The sequence below is a fragment of the Nothoprocta perdicaria genome, unplaced genomic scaffold (assembly GCF_003342845.1).
Source record: "Nothoprocta perdicaria isolate Ctin4 unplaced genomic scaffold, notPer1 scaffold_74, whole genome shotgun sequence".
Taxonomy (NCBI): Eukaryota; Metazoa; Chordata; class Aves; order Tinamiformes; family Tinamidae; genus Nothoprocta; species Nothoprocta perdicaria.
In genome coordinates, this window is record NW_020456021.1 from 3307581 (window position 1) to 3331922 (window position 24342).

The 24342-nt window shown below is 35.7% G+C and overlaps 1 protein-coding gene across 1 annotated transcript in view; it reads left to right on the forward strand.

Annotated features, from left to right (window-relative positions):
• The window catches only part of MYO6 (myosin VI), a 65870-nt gene that overhangs the window by 13225 nt on the left and 28303 nt on the right, over positions 1-24342 (forward strand). The window contains 14 exon segments of the mRNA XM_026051251.1: positions 176-281; positions 1817-1872; positions 4048-4145; positions 5102-5266; positions 10223-10303; positions 12207-12267; positions 12270-12368; positions 13047-13191; positions 19499-19656; positions 19929-20020; positions 20482-20554; positions 21656-21783; positions 22254-22349; positions 23654-23827. Of these exon segments, the coding sequence (XP_025907036.1) occupies positions 176-281; positions 1817-1872; positions 4048-4145; positions 5102-5266; positions 10223-10303; positions 12207-12267; positions 12270-12368; positions 13047-13191; positions 19499-19656; positions 19929-20020; positions 20482-20554; positions 21656-21783; positions 22254-22349; positions 23654-23827 (1532 nt within the window).

The following is a 24342-nucleotide window of genomic DNA, read 5'->3' on the forward strand; positions in this document are numbered from 1 at the left end:
AATACTAGGAACTAAAAGCACCAACTACTAAAACTGCAAATCTTGTCACACCGAATTAAAGCTATGTATTCTTAAAAATATATATTTTTTCACTTTTGTATTACAGATTAACTTTTATTTTAATATTGGGAGAGTTGCAAGCATCATTTTTGACATTTTTTTTTTCTTTTTTAAGCTGATAAAGCATTTCGTGATATGAAAGTACTCAAGATGAGCCAGTCCATCATAGTCTCTGGGGAATCAGGAGCTGGAAAGACAGAAAACACTAAATTTGTTTTGAGGTTTGTGCTTTTTGACCCAAATTATGCAAGGAATCTCTTATGTTGATGCACCTGTTGACATGCAGACAGAACTATGTAATGTAATAAATGACAGTAGAGTAGATTTAAGACACATATCCGCATATAGATTAATACAGCAAACCCCAGTGTTGAATCCCAGTGTTGTTTCTGCCATACGTATGCATTTCTATGCTTTCCTTGTCTTTGTTTCTTTAGCTTGCTTGAGTATCCAAGATTTAAACTCTTGATTTTTGAGATGGCTGCAGGGATTCTGGAATATACTTCTACCCTAATTTACTGATTATTGAATAAAGAGATTTAAAGTTAATTTATGTTTGTGCATGACAGGTACTAAATCAAGAACTTTAAACTTTCAGAGAGGTCATGTTGCACGTGAAGTGCAGTGTAGACAGCATGTATATATTCTGCTCCTCCAATCTTTTTTTTCCCCCCTCTGAACAAATCTTTAATTCCCTTTTTCTTTACATCATGTGTTCGCTAGTGTCCCTGTGGGGTATGTGTTCCTCATACGGCTCTTTTCCACTCTGTGTGACTGTTGGATGGGTAGCTGTCAAGAGTTACTGCAAGGTGATGGAAATAATTTTCATGGGGATGTCTTAGCTGAAGACAAGTCACAAAGTTGATCCTGCTCAGAGTGGAGAAAGACAGCAGGGCTTTCTGAGGACATCCCCTGAGAAGGGCTCTCAAGGGAWGTTCGCTTCTGCTTCTCAGCCAAGAAATTCTGTTTCCAAGGCAGGCAGAGGATCACTGAGGCTGCTCTCTTCAACCAGCTGCTCCCGTGTAGTCTGTGAACTAAATGGTAGAATTTTAAAAATAGGATTTTTWAAATCACACCATGAGGAAGATCCTAATGCAGATTTGTTAATCCTGCTATGCTTTTTCTGGAAGGCTCCATTTTAAGAAGTRCTTTGAACTTGTCCCAGATTTACCTGAAAATTTCTAGAAAGGATGTCCTGGAATCGGAGGGGGGGAAAAAAAAAAAGCTGTAACTGAAACCCCAGACATACTTGCTTCTGTCTCCCTATTTTCAAGTTCCTGCTTCAGTTGCTAAATTGAGACTCCTTTTTATGCACCTGCAGTTTTCTAGCTCACAGTGTAAATGTGAGATTTTCATTAGTACTGAGAATGAGGAACACGGAGGCTGTTTATGCATGGAAATAATCTTAACTTCAGATGATATATCTAAACAATATCAGTTTATGGAAATTAATTATGCAGACAGCACAGATAGATATTTATACAAAAATAATTTCCATGTGAATATCTGAAAGTAATTTCTAAAGGTGTCTGGAACTAATGAAAAAAAATCTGAGATCTGCAGCAATGTTTCTTGTAACAAAAGAAAAGTCAAATCGTACTTAATTTAAGAGCATTTAGGTACTTGGAGCTAACAATCAATTTATTCTCCCTTTTACAAATGGCTCGTAGGCGTAACGGGCAAATGTGCTAAACTCTGCTGAATTTAAGGAAACAGACAAATGGAAGACATCAATCACTTCTTTCTTACTCTGCAGGTATTTGACAGAATCCTATGGTACTGGCCAAGATATTGATGATAGAATTGTAGAAGGTATGATATTTTATTAAACTAATGGTTCCTTTTTTTATTTTTCCAACCAAAATGTTAAACGATGATTAAGAGTTAGGTTGACAATATTGTGTGTTCCTAGGGCCTAATTTGCCAGGAGTTTACCTTGACACTTATACAGTTATTTTTTATTTGTGATTTGCATCATTTAGAGAAATGTCATACATTCCTTGATCTAGAATATGTTGGAGCGTGAAAATTCACACATAACCAGGACTGAACTTCACACTGTATGAAATCTGCAAGGACAAAATAATCTTCTTATTAGTATTATTGGTATCAGAAAGGGGTAGTGTCTCCTCCTCCCCACCATAAATTTCTCAGATGGATACAGAAATCAAGTTATTTTAAACTCTGCCCCAGTCTTCTGGGTCATTTTTTCTCTTATGTCTATTTGTCCTAAAGCAATTGAATYGAATTAACACTTTCATGTCTTCTTTGTGTCTGTCCAAAAAGGTCAGGAATTTTCCACATCTGTTCTATGTTTTTAAATGTTATAGACACTCTCCCACAGGAAATATCTTTTTGAATAAACAGAAATATCTTAAAACTAGCCAGCCAACCTCCAGCCAAAAAGTGTCAGTATTCAATGAGACTCTTTTCTGAATCAAATTTAGAGTATAACCGCCCTCACGGTGTTTCTTAAAGAAAAATTTCTTTCTTTGAATGTTTCTGTTTTCAAATTCAAACCACAAGATTATTCAGAAATACTGCAGGCTTTAATCTTCTGTTGCTGTAGAATTGCTTAAATCGATTTGTTAATGAAATCCCTTGTGTGCTAAAGGAACAGAGAAACTGGCCAAGAGTTGGATAATACTTGTCCCAGTATGCCGTAAAGTTAATCGGTGCTTGTAGGTATTTTTAGAAGATTATTTTTAATCTAAAACAGCATCTGATGCATGAATTTTCAAGTTTGGGCAGAGAGCCTGAATGAGCATGTTCACAGCCTCCTTTACTCAAGGGACATCTAGCCTGTCTGAAAGACCTCCTGGCATCTTTTAATTCAGAACCCATACCTTAAAAAAAAAAAAAAAAAAAAAAAAAAAAGTAGGATATTTGGCTATCTGAATAGTTACCAAAGATATCTTATGGCAATTTTTGAAAAGATCTTAATATGGCAGTTTTTCATTGTTATATGCTTCTATTAAAAAACAAAAGCCTAGCCAAAAAAAAAAACAAAAAAAAACCAAAAAAACTTTCAAAGCAGATTGTCCTAATAAATAATGCATTATCCTCTGTAATTCATCCAACTATTGTGGATATTCCTCCAACTTCAATTTTTGTAGAAAGAGAATTGTGTATGTTAGCAGTGGAGGTTTAAACATGAGTTTCTGCTCAGATACTTTCCAGCAGGTGGTTTTAACTAAAAACCTTAAAACATCTTGCTCATGTTTTCTATGGCTTATTGTCAGCATATATATATATATACATAAAAATATATAAAAATAATTTTCTTAGATCTTCAGSTGATTTATCGGAGCTAGTAAATACAGTCTTTCAGAGGCATGGTTTTGCACAGCTAATAAGCATCAGTCTGCTTGAATTGTGCATGTTTAATATATATGGGTTATTGCTGTCTCAGTTCCTGTAAGGGCTCTTTGAGACCACTGAAAACTACCACCACTGAAAAATAAAATCACTTGATCACTTATTGTTGTTTTTGAAATCAGCACACACATTTAATGCCTTTTTTTTTTTTTTTAAATTCATTGATCTAACATGTTGTATGCATGATTTTCACCTAGCATGTCTGGGAGGTAAGGGGGTAACTTAGATGTGTGAATGACAGTTCACTAGGATGTCTCAAATTGTTGTCTCATAGTTTATGTATCAGTTGTTTACCTGCTTCCTGTAAGGGAATATCACTAAATCATTTTGAGTGATAGTCTCTAAATTTATTGTTTTATTGATTCAGAATCCTAGCAGKGCTTGTGTGGTATTTACGCATTTCATTCACTTCATTCTGAATTCTACCAGAGTGCATTCAGTGCACCTTGCAAAAGCCACTTATTCCTAATAGGTAATATATTATCTTTTAATAGTCAAACCTTATTCTCAGTAAGTACCCTGAATACCCTGAATAGTGTGCATTTGTTCTCTCTTGCTCTTTTCCTTTTTAATAGTTTAGTGATCAGACTATAACTTTCTTTTAAACAGCAAATCCCCTATTAGAAGCCTTTGGAAACGCAAAGACTGTTCGCAACAACAACAGTAGCCGTTTTGGGAAATTTGTAGAAATTCACTTCAATGAGAAGGTACTGGGCTTTTTATACAGATAGTGATGATCGTGCCCTAAAATGGAAGTGCTGGACTGSATGGGACTGAATCCACTTGACTTGGTTATCCCACACCACATAGTGACTATCCTGCTTTCCACTCTGACTGTTCCGTCAGCTTGAGAGGAAAACTGAAGTCACTTTGTCTCTAGCAGGAAAACTGTGGGTCAAGCCAGTGGGAAAATTACTTTCTTCATGAAAGGACAAAAATATTCCCCTTCATTGCAAGGGTGTGGGGGGAAAGCATGTGTAAAGAATAACTTTATTGTTCTTCAGCATTTGTACATGCCTTTAATTCATAAGTAAGCATGGTTACTTATTATATACAAGAAGATATAAACATGTGTCAAAAATTTTTAAATGACGTATTCATGTTTTTCATGTATTTATTTGACATTTTGAGACCTTACATCAATATTATGTGTTTGACAGACGTTTGGGTCAAAAGTACCATTCAGTGTGTAGCCTAGGAAGCATTTTCTTTGTTTGTGCATATTTCTGTTTGAATAGATGATGTACACAGACATTCATGGTTAAGAATGACCGTGTCTGTCAGGCACATTCAGCTTGACGACTTGTTGCCTGTCTATGTAGACACTCTGTATGTGCCCCCTCATCTTTGTCACCTTGCTTGAGGATGTGAAGAAGCAATTTGCTACAGTGCCTTCATGCAGAGTTGGAGCTCACCATTGAGCTTGTGAGCTTTTCCTCAGCTTTCCTCGCTCAATTCTGCAACTTTGCTTACCAATTGGGATAGTAAATAACTCCTTACAGAGGAGAGAGACATCACCTGTTGGTTCAGTTTGTATTAACAAAATTATGGAAAGGTGCCCAGATTTCTACTTGGCATGATGCATCCTGTCCTGTCTTAACTCCTAACTTGAAAATAATCAGAAAAATACTTAGATAATCAGAAAAATATTTCTTCCTCCTAGAATTCGGTGGTTGGTGGATTTGTATCACATTACCTTCTGGAGAAATCTAGGATCTGTGTGCAAGGCAAAGAAGAGAGGAATTATCATATCTTTTACAGGCTTTGTGCTGGTGCTCCAGAAGACATTAGGCAAAAGCTATTTTTAAGTTCTCCTGACAACTTTAGGGTGAGTATTGGAGTCAGTGATTCTGAAATTGCTCATATTGCTATGCATGGATTTTTTTTCATGTACTTTTTAATCATATTTTAGCCTGATAAAAGGATGCCTGCCTGCCTGCTACTTTTTCTGTATTGGAAAATTTCCTGTACTGCTTTTTTTCCTTTCAAAATTGAGGAACCTTTGCCTTTGCTTTTTCTAAAATGTACTATTGCATACTCAGCTACTGGTAATTTTGTTGTGGGGTTAAAAAAAAGTCTATTCCTCTTCTTTCCATGCATTCAGGAACACTTAGGGGTTGCATTTCTCTGTTTCTTCATCTGAAATTACTCTTTTCTCACTCTTCCCACCTACAATCACTACCATGGTGTCAAGGTGGTCATGTGTCTGGTACAGTCCTTATGCCCCCATAGCACTTACTTTTTTCTTTCCTATTCTTTTTCATGAATTTTGTTCTTATCTTTGTATATGTCATTTTCTGCAGTTCAGAATCTCTGCTGTTCCTCTTCATGCTCCTCTGTGATTTATGGTCACTCTAGTTAACATAAGAGCCATGTGTCCCTTCAGACGGAAAGTTACCCCTTTCTCCCCCCATTTGACCTGAAGCCTATTCTAAACTGTTACTACTTTTTATTAAGCATGATTCTCTCTCTTTTTTTTTCTTTATTCTTTCCTGAGGAGGACATATTTTCTTTCAATATTCTGTTCTACAACCTGTCACTATTCTAGTCACTGCRGTCATAGAAAGGCCAGTAAAATGTGAGTGAAGTCAGTCCTGAATCATTTAGCAGTAGCTAAGTGATAATACACTTAAAACATTTTTAAAATTCTCAGCTTACTATTCAGTGGCAATGGAAAATAAAAAGTAGACTAGAACTTGGTGTTTAATGATTAGGAAATGGACCTAGAATGAAACAGTATGTTATGCTACTACACAGATCCACATTTGTGATAGTTTAAACAGTTTTGTCATCTCAGCTTTCTCTCCCACTTCTCTAGCTGTTCAGATTCTACTGTTTTTTTTTTTTTTTTTTTTTTTTTTTTTTTTTTTTTTTTTTAAGGAATGCTGGCAAGGGTCTCCATAAGTGTCTTTGGTGCCCGTGTGGTTGCTTCTCCGTGCAGTTGGTTTCTTGTTTTTTTTTTTTTTTTGTCAGAAAAGACAAATGACTCCCTTCTGTGTAGGAGACTTTTCTTTCTGTTTTCCTTCTTGTTGGTCAAAAATTTCTGTTAGAACTATTTTCTTAGTTTTCTGCTTGTCTGAGTGATCGCTGTCCCCATTTCTCTAATTTTTAAATTCTCATTTAATTTCTAACTGCTTTACAGTATGATTATTGCAGTCATTTTTTAATTTGAGACTCAAATATTGTTGAGGTTGTATGCAACCAGAGCAGCTTCACTGCTAGGACTCTTTTTTTCCCTGCTTTCCTGGCTGTCCCTTTTGTTTCCCTTCAAAGAAAACTTTCTTCTTCACTTTCAACATCCTAAGTTGATTCTCCTTCTTTCATCTTCTTATACTTTCATCTCCAACTTACTAGTAAGGTGAAGACTCTTGTCTTCAATCACCATGTACTTCCATTACCTGATATTTAATTATTCATATATAAGCATATCGATGAGTGTATTGATTTCTTTTCCCCCTTGACAACGACACTTGAAGTGCAAGCATCTACAAATAGCTGCTTCGTTGGAAGCATCTACAAATAGCTGCTTCGTTGCCTTTTATTTAAAAGGGGACAAACAAAAGGGGCTGGGGTGACTGGGCACCCTACTGATACATAGTCAGTTGTTTCCCTTTGTTCTGCCTTGTGGCTGTCTCTCTCTCCTGCTTGGCTTGGAGTCTCTTCAAAGCGGAAATCTGTGTATTCCCAGCGTCAGAAGCTCCTTCCTGAGGCTTTTAAGGGATTTTCTAAAGCAAACTTGGAGTGTGTGTGGAATTCCAGGCCTCTCCTCTTTGTAAACTTCCTATATCTTAAACAGGATAAGATGCACTGCTAGCAAGAGAGCTGCTCAGTCTGGTGCATATTAAGAAAGAACCGTGTTTGGTCATTTGCTTTTGTTAAGAAAGAACCGTGTTGCATTTTCTTTTATGTGATAAGCATTGTTTTAAAAATCCTTTCTAATCCTTCCATTTAAATCTTGCAAATGAAAGCAAAAATCTTTTGAATACGCACGTTCTTAATGTATGGTCTCTTTTCCATTTTTGCTCATTTTTTGTACTTAACAAATTTTTAATTCTGTAACTGAATATGCTACCTGCCAACTCTTGGGAGTTTTTTAATCAAAAATTCTGTTTAAGAGAACACAGAAAGCTGTAGATAGGTGTCAAGGTCAGAATTATGACCTGTTAAAATTAGGCTGGTGCAGTACAGTACTGAACAGCATAAGTACCTGCACAGAATACATTTACTGACCTTGTTTTGTTTCTAAAGAGCTTCTGGTCACAYTCTGTAATATGACTTTTTGTTGTTAAATTTACAGCAGGTACTTTCATTTACATGCATAATGTTTTAYTGCTGTACCAAGAGTCAGTATTGGAATTGTGAATGCTTTGCTGTCTGAGAAAGGTTCACTACGATATTAATAAAGATCAAACAAACATTTTTTCCCCTTCCGAAGTAGGTGTTTAATTACACAGAAACTTACTCGSAGGTTACTACTTTTCATTATCTCASATAATACATCTTTGTGTGTAAATTAACATAAATATACTTAAAARTTAGTCATATTGCACTATATTTTCATGATATATCAATCTAGAGGATTTTTTTTTTAATTGTAAAAGGTTATTCTTTTTCTCCAAATTTGTATTACATCTATCTTCATTACTTTTTCCATCTTGTTCTTCTTTCTCAATTTCTTCTTCAGCTTTTATGATACAATGACTGTAATTAATCATATTATTGTTGCTATTTATTACCACTTTTTTTTTAACTGTCTGGTGTCTTGTTGCAATTATCACAGAAAGAGAAATACTCTCTTTCAAGTTTCTAATAATGGATGGTGATATTAGTAGTTAGAAGAATTTTACTATTTTATGTTTGATGAGTGGGTTTTTTTTGTTGTTTATTTTTTTAAACAATCAGAAAAGCCTATGGTAAAATTGATTCTAAATACATTAAAAAAAAAAAAAAAAAAAAAAGAAGAAAAATCAGTCCCTAAAGATATAGTTTTCATGAGTCTTTGCAATTGTGCTATTTGTCTTACAATCTTTAGCTTACCAACTCAAAGTCCGTATCAGAGTCAGCTGAGGTCCCAAGGCTCAAATGTGTTTTGGTCACTGCCGGGTTTTTCTTCACTGCATTAACTTCAGAATACAACCATCTCTCAAGCAGTTTTCATTTTTCACAGAACTGAAATTGTATTAAAAAGGATCAACAGTTTTTTCGATACTCCAAATCAGTACTTTTTTTCTTCTTCCAATAGCTCTGCCTTCCTCTCAAACAATCCTCCTGGATCTTCCTTAGGCTGTTTTGCCGTAGGCTCATGCTTGCTGTGGGCGAGCCAGCAGATARCCCCATTCTGGACCCAACCACCGAGTAGGGCCAGGTAGTTTTGACTGCATCAGGTGGCTTTGAAAGAGGCTGCACAGTAAATGTGCACCTGGAATCTGCTTGATGGATCAGACAAGCCAATTTTTTTTTCAGTTCTCAATTTCTAGTGAAGAAGTGCAGTTCCCATATGTTAGATAAGGTACAATAAGACATTGTCCTTCAGTGTTTTTGTTTTTCTTTGTTTCTSTTTTTTTGTTTCTGTTTTCAAAGCATGATAATATTCAGAGGTTATATCGGGCTAACACAAGCTGTATATATCTTATCGGCTTTAAAAACACAATTTCTCCTAAATTTATTATGTATGTTTACTTGAGTTTTTAGCTTTCATGAGAGAGGTTTTGTCTTGTGATCCATTGTCTCCTACATAGGTAATTATTGAATACTGTGCTGGTTCTCTTTCCCCGTGGGGCAGATAAGTTTCCATTCTCCTGTTGATAAGATGACCTTTTTCACCCCTCCACCCCCAGTTCCTGGGTTCGTGTTACTAAGTACTTCAAGACAGGGAGATTATGTTGTATTTAAAATGTGCTTTGCATTCTTATTGGCTGATACAGTAAAATTTTCAGTATCATGTTAAACACCAAACTTAATTTTACACAATGTTTCTTGTCACTGTATTTTAATATTAATTTAGATTTGTGACCTAGGTTTTTTCTGCTTTTAGAAATCCTTTAAAGAATATTTTACCTTTCGGGATTTTCTAGTACAGGAAAGTACAGAAGTACCTGTGTTCACCTAGTTGAAAMTATCTTTGTTCATGAACTGGAGAAAGGAAGGGTTTGCATCACCCAGACAAAGGCTCCTATGTAGTATTTAGGCAGAGTTCCTAGTTGCCGCCAAACAAATCGGAACAAAAAGGCTGGTGAAACCATTTTCCTGGAAGTGTTGGTCATTGTCTGAAAGCTTGAACTATTCCCTTTACTATCCAGCAGGATTGATATCAGGAGGCCGATTCGGAATACACGTCTGCTTGCACAATATGAGCAGTTTGTAATAGTCTTCAAACTTTTATTGAGCTATATTTCTTATTATCAGCAGAATTATATCACTAGGGAGAAAAAAAAGACCATAAAAATGTGTTAACTCTAATTTTTAGTAATTTTTTAAAAAAGTAATTCCAGTCTCCATTAGTAGATTTAGTAGAATCAAACAAAGGTAAAATAATGTGTTCTAACACTGCAAATAAAGTGGAGGAAAGAGAAATTTAGCTGTTAMAATTGAAAAGCTTTCAGTAGAAGTTGGCTGCTCTTGGACTTCTAGTACATTGTGAAGGAATAAATTCTGACCATCTAGCATGTAGCTATCATATAATGACGTAAAGCTATGTAAAATGAACCTTAATTGTGTTTTTTCTTACTGCTATCTGTAATCTTGTATGCTTTTCCTCCTTCTTTTTTTTTTTTTTTTTGTTTAGTATTTAAACCGAGGCTGTACCAGATACTTTGCTAACAAAGAAACAGACAAGCAGATCTTGCAAAATCGGAAAAGCCCTGAGGTATGGTGTGTGTTTCCTATCTTCAGTTACTCTGTTTTATTATCTAATGCCGACACAGTTAAGAATGATGATTACAGTCTTACAGTGTGGAATGAAATGTTCATTTTACACATCTTCACAGGKTTAAAGGTTGACATATTTAGAACTCTGCTTTTGGAGTTCAGTGATAGAAAATAACTTTGTGTACCAAAATGGAACATGATGTAAAATTGTTTTGTCTCCATTCATTTCATTCCTTTTCATTCTGTTTTTATGTATCAAGTAATGATTCAGCAAAGACTTTTTGCTGTTTTCTTTTTAAATAGATCAAAAGCAGTCTTTYCCAAAACTGTTTTTCCAAGGTTTTTGCTGTCTAGATATTTGGAGGCATATTTCCTTTGTYCAACTTAGTATTGTGAAATATACTCCTGATTTGTATGACTTGGGAGTACTGAGCACTGTCTGAATGTAGGATATTTTCTGGCACCGGGATGATAGAGAGTGAGATGCAGAAATACTGATTTTACTGTGAGGCAGAATGTTGATTTAATAGCCTACACATCTGACAGCATTATTAGAGATGGTTGGGAGTTTTTACCTCATTTTACCTATTTTGTCTCAAATACACATTATGATCTCTGTTCTCAAGGCAATTTAGGTGCTTTTTAGGCATAAAGTATCAAAACTCATTTGCTGCTGGAAGATGAATTTGTGCAACTTTCTGGCACTTAGGTTATTTACACATCTCACGTTTTGTCATWAAATGAGTCTTCTAAAAGATTTGAAGTGATTGTCTAAACTAAAATATACCAAAAGATACATATTGGACGTTGAGCATTGGAACAAATGATGTTCCGGTAATATTATGGCCAGGACAATTTGAAAAAGTAATGAAATGTCACAATTCAATGGCATTAAGTCTAACTACTTAAATAGAAAGAGTATTGCATTGTCTAGGTCTTTTAGTCACAAATTAATATTTGCTCTGTGATTTTTTTWAATGAAAAATATTATCATCATTTATTTAATAACCTAGTTGGAATATTCAATTAATACTTAAATTATTTTTGTGTTTTTCCTTATCAGGAAGATGAGGTGATCATTTTACATAATTAAGAAATATAGTTTAATTTTATTGATGTGTCTAAATGCTGTGTGAAGTGAATTTTTCAGATGCATGTTTTGATTAAAAAAGAACACGTTAGCTCTTTGACATTAACTAGGGTTTCAATTTAAAGTTTATTATGAAATCTGTTTAGCTGAAAGCATTTTAATGTCATTGTAAAACTTTAATTAGCCTATGCATGTTTGGCTAATCTTTTGATTGCATGCAGATTCTTTACTATCTACTCTTTGAGACAATTCACAATGAAAATGGCTTTGGATATATTTAAATCAGGATAATCAGCAGTATGTTATAAAACCTAAATGGTACTCTTTTAACCCATTGAACATTGCAAATAACTTCACTGTTGCTTAATCCTCAGCAAAAATGAACAAGAACATATCTGTCAACAAGTTTGTTTGGATACTCCTTTCCATTTTGGATTTCCCAGTACTCTTTTCCCATGGCTTGTCCAACCCACTTTTTCATGGCTTTCTTTCAACTGCTAGAGGGAAGCACTGCTCCGTGTATGTGCTTCTCCAGCTCCCTTAGCTCTTGCTTTTCCACTGCTCACTGTGTTTTTCTCTCTTCTTAGCCATCAAATTCTCCAACTCTACTTCAAAGTATCAAGAAACTAAAACAAACAAGAGTACCTACAAAACTTGTGTTGTATGACAAACTCTAATCTCTTTCTGTTTGGCTTGGTTTTTGCATGCCTTTGTATGGTTTTTGCTATGCTTTATTTTTGTCTGGAAGCAATTKTTTATGTTTTCTTGAAAATCACTTACTGAATGATTGACTTGTCTTGTTGCTTTATAGTACCTTAAAGCAGGTTCCTTGAAGGATCCTCTCCTAGATGATCATGGGGACTTCAACAGAATGTTGGACTGGATGATGCAGAAAAGCTTGACCTTTTCAGGGTGGTGGCTGGTGTCCTTCACCTTGGAAATATTGATTTTGAGGAAGCTGGGAGCACTTCAGGTTAGATGAAACAAATTATTTTCTGTAAAAGTAATCAAAGYGTCTCTCAGTGCAGTAAACAGGGCCTGTTCAGCTTGGAGAAGAGAAGCCTGAGAGGGGATATGATTAACATGTATAAGTTCATGAAGGGAGAATGTAGGGAGGAAGGGGCCAAGCTCTTCTCAGTGGCGGACAGTGACAGGACAAGGGGWAATGGGTGTAAAGTTGCAACACAGGCAGTTCCATCTCCATGTGAGGAGGAACTTCTTCCCTGTGAGGGTGACAGAGCCCTGGAACAGGCTGCCCAGGGAGGCTGTGGAGTCTCCTTCTCTGGAGATCTTCCAAACCTGCCTGGATGCCACCATGTGCCCTGTGCTCTGGGTGTCCCTTCTTGAACAGGGSGTTGGACTGGATGATCTCTAGAGGTCCCTTMCAGCCTCAACCATTCTGTGATTCTGTAATCCTTTACCATGTGAATTAATCCTCTAGAATATGGCTGTGTACTCGAGGGTAATTCAACCTTAACTCACTCCATTTTGAGGTTATTTACTTAATTTTAAGTTGTATTTCGTTGCATGACCCAGAAACAAGTCAGCTCACACTGAAATTGCTCAAGAAAATGTTTATTGAAACTGCATGTGGATTTTTTTTTCTTTTTAAATATATGATCCGAATACGTGTGTGTTATTCCCCGGGCAGGCGGCTGCACGCTCAAGAATCGCAGCGGGCAGGCGCTGGAGTGCTGCGCGGCGCTGCTGGGCCTCGACGAGGACGACCTGCGCGTCAGCCTCACCACGCGCGTCATGCTCACCACGGCAGGGGGCGCCAAAGGAACGGTCATCAAGTGAGTGCCGCGCGCCCAACGGCCGCCAACGGCCGCCGCGGGGCTCGGCCCCGCCCCCTCCCTCCCTCAGCCCGGACACCGCTTGTGGCGGGGAAGTGGCAGCAGCTTCATGGATTAAAAAGTACAGAACACAAGCATGTTTATCATGACASTGCTGGCATGAACTGACACTCCAGGACTGCCCTATGCTTGGAGCATAACGGGGCGCCTTAGCAGAAGCTTCCCTGCCCCATCTCATTCAACCCCAAGGGCAATAGTGCATTGGAGGTAACCCTTAGGGATTTCGGTGTCCCATCTGGTGCCAAATCTTTGGGCTCTTCTTTGGAAACCACCTGCTTAAAAAGAATTCCTCCCTTATCCACATAAAAAGGGGAAAATGGTCAGAAATTCTCAGTTGGCACATGAGCTGAGTCACAGTGAAGGGCAGTTAAGATGACCACTTCATGGCGCACAGAGTGTGAAACTGTAAGTGTAGCCAATTAGTGTTGCCACGCCTCTCTGAACTGAAGCAAATAGTTGTGTTTCTCTGCTACTTAAGCTATTTTGGGGCTGACAAGTATTAGCAGAAATTTGAGATATGCCAATCTTTTTGTATTTTCGACTAGCTATTGTGCATATATAGATGTTTTATCGGCAAGCTTGCTTGTAGTTCTTTAGTCACTAAGATTTTATTTTTATCTAGAAGAAGGATTGTACAGTGTCTGACAAAGGTGGTCTTTTTGGGGGGAAAATGAGCAGCTTTGAATACGACACACATGCTTTCTGTAAATTCTGTTATATGTTACTGACTGCATTGCATGGACAAAGAAAACATAGCAGGAAACCYGTTAAGTTCCTAAGCTACACAGCAAAGTTGGTATGTTAATCGGGTAACATATACTCTGGAGAGGCGCTGATGCTGTTAACTACAGCAGACCTCAAGAAAYTGAGGATCTTTAATGTGTTGGTCTGGTTGTGGAGGCTGCAGTTTAGCGTTCGCTGCTGTCCGAAGGCCTTAAGGTCTGAGAGGGTACCATGAGGGTACCCATGAGGGTAATACAGATGCTAGTTGCTTTTTGAATATGGGAAGGTGCCCTTTGTCCACCTTTCCATATTCACATTTTTTAGTGTCACTGCTGATTTTCAACTCTTCCATGGTTGTCTTCACAGCAAGAGGTGATAAGTTTCTCTCTCTTGCTGCTTTTAATTCTTAGTCAAGTTTGAGCTTGTACTATTTAAACATGACCACAAATGCTAATCAAGAAACATGCTGCTGCTTGCYGTTGCTGGTAAGCACTTAATCAAAAACACAAAGTCAGTTGGCTTTCATAGAAACATAAGAAATATTAAATTTAGAATTTAGAAATATAGGAAGAAAAGAAATATATATAAAATATAAAATATATATAAAATATATATATATATAAAAGAAAGAAATATAAATTTAGGATTTTTTTTTTCCTGTAGGTATTAAGAGTAACACGCTATAGGAGAAAATAATAGTAAAAAGAAAGTAATAGGTTTTTTGTTTGTTTTTTTTACTAATGTCTTGTCAAGATGCTTTTAGTATGCACAGAAATCATAGAGTGATTTTTTTTTTTTTTAGTACTCACATGGACAGGAACTAACTGTAAAGAAAATGTTATGATCAGTATAACTTCTAAACGTTTTAATGCCCATGATAGCTAAAATTTTTCTAAAACTGAATTTTATTGAAAACATTGGTTTCAAAAAAAAAAAAAAGTTGGTGGAAAAAATAGTTTTATCTTGCAACACAAATTTGCTGCAACTGGGACTGAATCTTCTAAYATATGGGCTGTTAGGTGTACTAGATAAGCTTCAAAAAGCTGTATTGCATATTTTAGCACCTGGTTTCCTGACTATGTCTTTTCAATTTTTCTTTTTTTTCTGAAGTTTAAAGAAACTGACTTTGGAACTTCCAGTTTTGAGGAAACCAATTTACTATGGCTAGCAAAATGTGTTTATCGTTTAGTTAGGAAACTAATAMTAAATTTGGTCATTGGAGGAACGCACAAAAGTTTTGTACTGTCTTCAGTTGACTTCATGGAATTGAAAATAAAAATATATGCACATGCAAAATTTAATATAGGAATACCATAATTAGCTACCTGTATTAATACGTATAGGTTCACTGTATGTTTTGACATTTGTCATTCCTGTTATTTGAACCTGTTATTTTATAGTCCTAAGTAGTATTTGTTAACWTTTCATAAACTCATGGACTGAAACAGCAAATAGCCTTGGATAATATTGACCTCTATCTAATTCCTACTGATAAAGGCGGTAGCTGCAGTGGAAATGCTGCTCATTGCCAGCTTTGTGATCTTCCAGCTGAAACTCATCTTTTTGGCCAAAGTTTGAAACTTGTGAGCTATTGGTGGCAGACTTGCTTTTGAGAATGTTGGAGAGGAAGTATCCAAGGTCCTACTGCCCAGAAAGGACCGTGCACTGTCTCTCACAGCATTCGTCCTGTGATCCTGGCAGGGAAGGCTTCTTAGGAATGATTTGTCTCTGATGCTTGGCTCTTTTTACTGTTTCATTGCATCTGAGATAGTTACACACAGCTCTGATTCGCTGTAGTAAATATACACACATGTATCTTCTGTTACAGCTTGAAATTTACCTTTAATTATGAATGTAAAGATCTCTTAGGCATACTCATGCTAGAAAGCCTAGGACATTACACATATCATCAACATACTGTTTCYAAAGTTTGTTAAACCTGTATGTGATAGTAATCAAGTACATTGCTTTTTTTCCCTTTTTTTTTCCTTTTTTTTTTTTCCTTTTTTTTCCTTTCTTTCTTAGGGACTTTCTGTGTGAAAGTAGATCATGTGATTGCTATTAGCTCAGCTGAAATCGCTATGCTCAAGAGTATAACAAAAGCTTTGTACTGCTCCGCACAATAGAACCAACAAGGAGCAGTGGGAGGGTTGTGCTAAATACTATCTCTGTGGATTTGTTAAATACTAGTATGCAGTGGACTGCCAAGGGGATCTGACAACTGCGCTGAATTTGTCTGCCCTTGGTACTTTTCCAAGCAGAGCGTAATAATCACCTTGTGGGCTGGTGTATTTGCTGTCCCCGTACAGCTCATTTACAGAGAGAAATAATGAGCTCATTTACAGAGAGAAATAATGTGTTGTTATTCAAAAGTGTACCTTCTAAACTGTAAATGTGCTGTATTACTATTCCTCAGCTTCACCTTTTCCCAGAACATTATCAGACAGAAATTTATGATCACAAAGGAGATCATTTTACAATGTGAGATATTTAGCTCACATCATTCCACGTCCTCACGCTTCCTTTGGAGCAGTGTATTTTCTAGCTGTGGAAGGCTAATCACATTTAAAAATTTCTGGATTTATTTCTGTTGAACTTAGAACATTTCTTAGAACTTTTTTTTTTCCAAATTGAAAACACATTGCTTTGATTCTTGAATGGCACAGGCCTTTTGCTAGGTAGGGTCACTTCTTCCGGCYGTTATTTGTGAAGTAGCAACATGGATGGATGCTGGACGGTGRTCCATGGGCATCACTTCACCTGCTCTCTCTTATTGATAATCATGGGCGGAATTTCTTGGTCTGAACAAATAGCCTGTATAATATTAAGTTATGGCAAATGTTTAGAGACTGCATAGGATTGTACACAAGATAAATCCAGCCTATGGAGAGCTTGACCTTGGCCCAAYTGTAAACCCCTAACCATCGGGAAGAGGTTGGTGTGAAAATCAAGTGTTTTTGTGTTGCTGCCTTTTCCAAATACCTAGAAAACAGCAATTTCCTCCATGTTCCTTGAAAGTATATGATGGAGATGGGGGCAAAAGTGAGAGAGGAAGGAAAATGTATCCTTCTGTGCAGGAAGAGATGAAGGAGTTCTTTAATAATGTTCTATATTCTGCTAGTTCAGTGCAACTTCAGTGTTACTTTGTAGTTATGTAATTTTTCAACTGAGCAAAAYACATTTCAGTGTTAGGTTTTCTTCTTTTCCATGGATTTTTGCTGCACACTGTAATAATTCATGTTAATAACATGATTTCATTTATCTCTGGAACTCCACTGGCCCTGTTCTTTTTTTCTGTGGATTAGGGCTGTTTTATCACTGTATGCTCTAGAAGGAAAACYGGTTGTCATGTTGTTTAACAGATTTAAAAGCAGTAGAAAGCATAAAATAATATGACAAAATCACTTATGTAATAGGGCTGCAGGTGACATGTGGGAATTAGCATTCTGATCTCTTAAACGTATCAGAATGGGACGTAAAGGTACCTTCCTTCTATTTATAAGCTTTCTGTCAGTACTTGTTATCCTAAGATAAATCAGCAGATACTTACGGGAAGACGAGATTTTGCTAAAGCTAATTACTCTCTAAGGCAGTGTAGCTCTGACTGTCCTTTAGTGCGTGTGGTCTCTGGTTTCCTGACAGTGACCATAGAAGAGATTTCAACAGTCTCACATTTCTGCTTCAGAAGTCTCATCTTTGGAAATTACAGCAACAACAGTTAGGAGAAAGTTCAGTGCCTGTGAATTGTGGGGAGTCAAGGCAAGGGTGCAGTAAGGGTGAATGTTGCTTTTTCTGCTCTGACCTGCCGGTTCTTACTACTCTGCTCATAAGGAAGACAACCTGGAGGGGGCAACAGAGCAGTTCTGCAGCTGTGACATCCTAAACCCCATAGGTAGGGTAGGGGTGACGGAGCAGTTTAGTTAAGAGGGACTTTGAAAGGTGGATTGTGGTTGCAATTTGGGAAGGTTCCATACTTRATTACCCAGCACGTTGTGAGAGAGTCGATCTGATGATCAAATAGTGGTTGTTACTGTAGCTCTGGCTGTTGTACGATATGAGAGGCAAGTTGCATGGGGGGAAGTAGTTCAGGATGTTAACAAGRAGAAAGGATTTGTTTTTTTCAGCCAGCTCATTGATGTATTTAGAGGACAGAAAAAAAAAAAAAACCTTTCAGCACATAGCCAAAACCAGTATCATCTAGTATTCATCATGATACCAGAGGACTGGTGTGATCAAAAATACTGGCATCTTCCCTCTCCCTGCAGATTATATTTGTTAAATAAAGGCTGTCTTCTCCCTTATTTTATTTTTTACTTTAACATTCTATATATCTCTGTGTCATGGTAGTATTGTGCCAAGTCTTTGTGAACCCATGGTGATTCTGGTAAGAAACTTATATTATAGACCATTCTTTTTGTGCATAAAATTTTGTTAACGTCTGGCCAGAGGCTTGTCAAGTGTTTCCCTTTTTTTTTTTTTTTNTTTTTTTTTTTTTTTTTTTTCATTTCATTACATTTTCTAGAAAGCCTTTGGAGAATTTTGATCTTTAATCAGATTCTGTTTTGTGGAGGTTGCTTGGAATTTAGCTTTTGAGTTCTTGTCAATTTGATAAAGATTTAAGCACAATTTGTGATCATTTTTGTAAAAGCTCRAAGTTCATTTTTGTTGGGAGCCTCATTTCCCATACTTCTGTGTTTTTTCAACTAGCTACTTAAAAATTTATCCATGAATGAGTTGTCTTATTCTGGTTTTTTTTTAGAGGTAAAATTATCATTTATATAGCTAAAATATGTATTTATATTTGCCTGGTATCCCTACAGTTTAGTTATGTTTGTCATAATTGTCTCARTTTTAGAAAAAAATAATAAATGCTAAACTGGGTTATAAGTATATAATAAATAGACCTAGTACAGAGTAAAGTTTAAAATTAGAAGTCGAGATGGGAAAATAATAATAATATTACATAAATACTCAACTGTTAAAAGGCCTCTCTTTTTCCAGCAAAAAAAGAATCCTTATGTTGAGCTTGCATCTATCTTTTGCCRTCAGAACAAATATTCCCTATTTTTACTTTCTTATTTCTGTTACCAGTTAGTTTGCAGCCCTGCAGTTTCAGTTATACCCAGAATGAAAACATAAAGTCAAGATTGTCAGAGCAAAAATCAACTTTTGTTGTATTTGTTAACCTTTTATTGTAGTTAGGTAGATCATAACTAACCTGTTGAAATATTTTACAGATGGGACTTAACGTTAATTTTAGATGTTGGTGATAGACATAGTTCTGTTTGTCTACTAAACACGAATGAAATCATCTGCATCTTACTTCTAGGGAGAATAGCAAAACATTATTCTTACTTTTTCACAGGTAGTTATGTGGCAAGACTGTTCTCTATTTGAGTCCACAGCTAGGATTTGTGTGTCCTAGTTCACAATAATATGAAAGGCTCTTTTTAAGTTTAGGGCCTAGTCTCATATATTTTAGAGGGAGGAATTCTGATTTAACATCAGTATTTTTGTTCTGTAGGGTTCCCTTGAAAGTGGAACAAGCAAACAATGCTCGTGATGCCTTGGCTAAAACAGTGTACAGTCACCTCTTCGACCATGTAGTGAACAGGGTAAACCAGTGTTTTCCATTTGAGACTTCTTCTTTCTTCATTGGAGTTTTAGATATAGCTGGGTTTGGTAAGTATGCTTCAAAAAAGGTGTTTTGCTTTGTTTTGTTTATCCTTCCTCTAGTTGGCTRTTATTGTCAGCAGAAATTTAGTGATAAATTTTAAAATAGTATGTGTCAGARTTTTATTTTTAGTAGTGGTGCATGGGGTGGTATACATGTACTGAAGAGAAGATCCAGAAGAAAATATATTTACACTCTGAAGCTTTTCTCACTTATTACTGTGCAATATGAACTCTTGAAACACTGGTTTATCACAGATATTTTAACTTCTATTTTATAGAATACTTTGAACACAACAGTTTTGAACAATTCTGTATTAACTACTGTAATGAAAAGCTGCAACAGTTTTTTAATGAAAGGATTCTGAAAGAGGTATGTTATATTTTGTTGTATCTGAGGCTCTTTTTTTATGTTTTTTAACTAAAATAGTAACATTTTMTGTAAGATTGCTCTTGTAGTTGACAAATTGTGCCTTCTTGCTCTTGTGACACCAGGTTGTGCTAGAAAGCTGAGTTGTGCTTTAGTCTTATGAAGAGTAGAATTACGAGTCTTATAAAGAGTACAAAGTACAAGAATTCGTACAAACTCAGATATGTTTCATTAACATCTGGCATCTAAAACCTACTAAGGACATCTACATGTGTATTTTTGTAGAGCATATAACTAAGGAGGTGAAGATAGAATATAATAAATTGTGCCAGAGGATTTACAAAGCACATATTTATTCATGCTGTATATAACAGTAATGCCTTTAGATATATTATAAATAAATAAAAACAATAYAGACAGAATGGTGTTTTCTGTTTCATAATCGGTATCTTTTTTTTGTTCAGGAACAAGAACTTTACCAAAAAGAAGGCCTGGGGGTTAATGAAGTGCACTATGTAGATAATCAGGACTGTATAGGTATGTACTTCTAGGAGTGTGAAGCTGTGTTAATATTCGGTAGTGCAAAGCTTAAAGCAGAGTCATTTATAAAGGTATATGTATGTTGTCAACATGCATGTCTGAAGTTTTTTTTTTACTTGCAGTTGTAGAATTGGGATCTTTTATATCACAAAGCAAAATTCTTAATATTACAGCTTTGTGTGTGTGTAAATTAATAACATGGCAGTTTCAGTTGGGAATGGAGCCATGTTGTCCTGCAACACATAGTAACTGCAGCTGGAACTTGTGATTTTTTTTTTTCTAAAGAAACTAATCAAAACACCCAAAACAGGATAAATGAAAGTTTCCTTTGGTATGAAATGATTAAGATCTATCATATGAGCWCACATATGCTGCTGCAGTACAAATATTAATCATTTTTTTCTTTCTGCATAAAAAATAAGTAGTAAAAAACCCTCTTAAAGAACAACTTCTAAGGTAATGTGGCAGAGGCTTTACAAGCTGTAAAATTCGTATGTGTCTGATAATTTCCAGAGCATAAATTGCTGTGTCAGTCTTAAAGTGCTTTTGTATTTTTATGTGAAAAATCAAAGCAATACACATGTAAAAAAAAATATGAAGGTACTATGGTATSCTCAGGTGTGATCTGTCTTAAAACGACATAATAAATATAATAAAATAAATAAATAAAATTAAATTAAAATAAAAAAAAAGGTGTGAGCTTCTTTGTACTTCTAGTTTCAATGTGAGATGAAACATTGATCAGAAGCTTACTTTTTTTGAATCACTATGAGTAATTATTCCATAAAGACCTATGCTGTACCACAAAACCATTTAGACACCTTTGAGGAGTTAGGTGATTCAGTGAGGAGAAAAGGACCTAAGAGGTTCAGTTTTTGTGTTCCTTGTTTTAAAGTTAAGGGTCTGATAATGTGTATGGAATATTGATTAAATTAACAATTCCAAGAGGTAAAATTTAATTTACAGTGACTGTTTATTATGAGAGCAASTTCACCTGGATACAGCTACACAGAAGCAGCCCTGTAGCATTTTAAACTTGTGATTTTTGCTGCCTGATATGTGATTATTAATTGAATTTTTGTAAAACTTTTTTAATAGATTTGATTGAAGCGAAGTTAATAGGTGTGCTAGATATTTTGGATGAAGAAAATCGACTTCCCCAACCAAGTGACCAGCATTTTACTTCAGTTGTTCACCAAAAACACAAGGACCATTTCAGACTCTGTGTGAGTTTATTTATTATATTTATGTTTAATAAAAATGAGTCCACAGAGCATTTGATAGTAAAACTTTCAATTTAATGAAAACCTTTTCTAACATAGCCCAAGCCACATCATTTTCCACGACTCATATTATTTGTCAAGGAAAAGCTTAGATGTAAGGTTTGTCAAAAAGTTCACTAAAGGTTTGCTAGGTCTTAACATATTCTGATATCCTGCTTAAACTGATTTTGTCTGCTTTCATCTGTACTTCATGTACTTCACGCAGGGGGAAATTCACCAGATCTTAGCAGTCTTGGCAAGTTTTATTTTGAATTGTGGCTCGTTCAGAGTTGAGGTAGCTAAGCATATGAATGGGAATGAAAACAGCAGGAAGTGTCATTTTAACGTATAGCACTCCCAGCAAAGCCTTGGTGTTGTCCTTATAATTCTCCTCGCTGTGCAAGGTAATTCTTTTTTGTAATTTTTAATTACAGATTCCRAGAAAGTCTAAATTGGCTGTTCACAGAAACATCAGAGATGATGAAGGCTTTATTATCCGGCATTTTGCAGGAGCAGTGTGCTATGAGACGGTAATCTTCTGCAAACTCACTTCTTATGCTTTCTGGTAGTCCTAGTTTTGTGAATATAGAGGCTGCAAATAAATTACTTTTCTTTTCATCATAATAGAAATTCAGAAAATKATTTGTGTTCTAGCTTTGAATCTAAATGTCATGATTGATCACAGAATTGGCAGGGTTCTTTTTTAAGCTTAAATTTCAGAATGTTCTGTTGAGACATGTAACAAATGCTTGTTACATTTAATGGTGTCAATATTAATATACTGATTTCTTGGACTGCTGCAAAATCTTACATCAACAGAAGTTTGCGTCTTCAGGAGAGGAGCGCACCATTATATATAAATACTGATAGGCYGAACAGTAACTTTCAGAAGCATGCTTCTCCATGGCTCTTTAGTTTTTTGTTAAAAAAATCACATAAATCACTTTGCTTTTTCTGTGTTCCAATAGAATTATTCATGCAAGGGCATAAAATATCTGAATTTTTCATTCTTARAATACATGCTGGATTCTTAAACTTTTATATGACTATTCATCATACAAAACCATTGAAATGCCCTAAATAAGTAACTGAAACAATTTTTTGAAATTTATGCGTTAAATATATGAAATATATGAAATATATTTGGAAATAAATGTTCATAGTCCACCAAATCACTATTAAAATTGCACCAAAAGCTAATAAGATTTTTGGGGGGTGAGATTTGTTACTGGTTTCTCAATCTCTGAAGGTCAATTTAATGCTTTGCTACTGAATTTTAAAAAGTTAGCTAATTTAGATAAACRAAAGAGGTGAGGTTTGTAAGAAGGGGCTGAAACCTTTTATTTYAGCAGCTATCCTAAATAGTTGTAATGTAACAGTACTACTAAAATAATCATTTCATTTGCCAAAACTCTAGATTCATCAGTGAAAGTGTTCAGGTTAGTTCTTCTTTCACRGGGGATTTTAAATGGCTTTACAAATGATAAAGAATTAAGCTTCCCAGTAGTCCCAAGTGATGAGGTGTTGTGAGCTGGAAGTGGAGATAGGCAGTATAATCACTGKCAAAAGCACAACTGATTTCTTAAAGATACTTGGCCTTGCCATGGGTCTCATGGTTCCATCAGCATCCTTCAAATTTAAGAATGCATGTTCTTTGTTGTCATTAGTATTTTAAATGTCCCATTGAAAAGTCATTTGAATAATGTACAAATATTTATTCCTCAATTCTCGCTGACTTTGAATTAAGCATATAACTTTGTTTTTCTTATAATTTTCTTTAAGACCTGTCGGCTCAGGGTTGTGAAACAATTTATTTCTTGGGTTGTCTTTTCAGACGCAGTTTGTGGAGAAGAATAATGATGCTTTGCACATGTCCCTTGAATCTCTTATATGTGAGTCCAAGGACAAGTTTGTTCGACAGCTCTTTGAATCTAATACCACCAACAACAAGGATCCGAAACAGAAAGCAGGGAAACTTAATTTCATCAGTGTTGGAAACAAATTCAAGGTAAAACAGTAGAGCAAAGAATTTGTTTTCTTCTGAAATGTGCTACTCCTAAATTATCTGAACCCAAGGATGGGAGAACTAGTGATCAGTTGAGATCCATATAAAGAAAACTCTTCTAAATAGATATTTTTCCTGTCAAAGTRTAAGAAGTCAGTGTATTCAAGTTAAATGATACCCATTTCCCTCAAAAAGACTTTTGAAAATAGTCCTTGTAGAGATTATTCAGTAATTCAGAAGTCATGATTTTGCAAGGACACAAGGAAATCTTGATTTTGAAGGTCTAAAATTTTGATTCTGTGGCCTCTGAGAGCTTCTTTGCTTGACAAAAGGTGTTCTTCCATCCTGTCTTAATTTGTACTGTAGGAGATGCAACAATTGGGCTACAGTTTGCCATTCTCAGAATTCACCACTAAAATAACCACTGTAAAATATTGTTAAGATAGTAATTGCTTTCCCAGAAGTATATTCATTGTGCTGAACGGTTCCTTTCTCAATACCTGAATCTCATGCTTCTC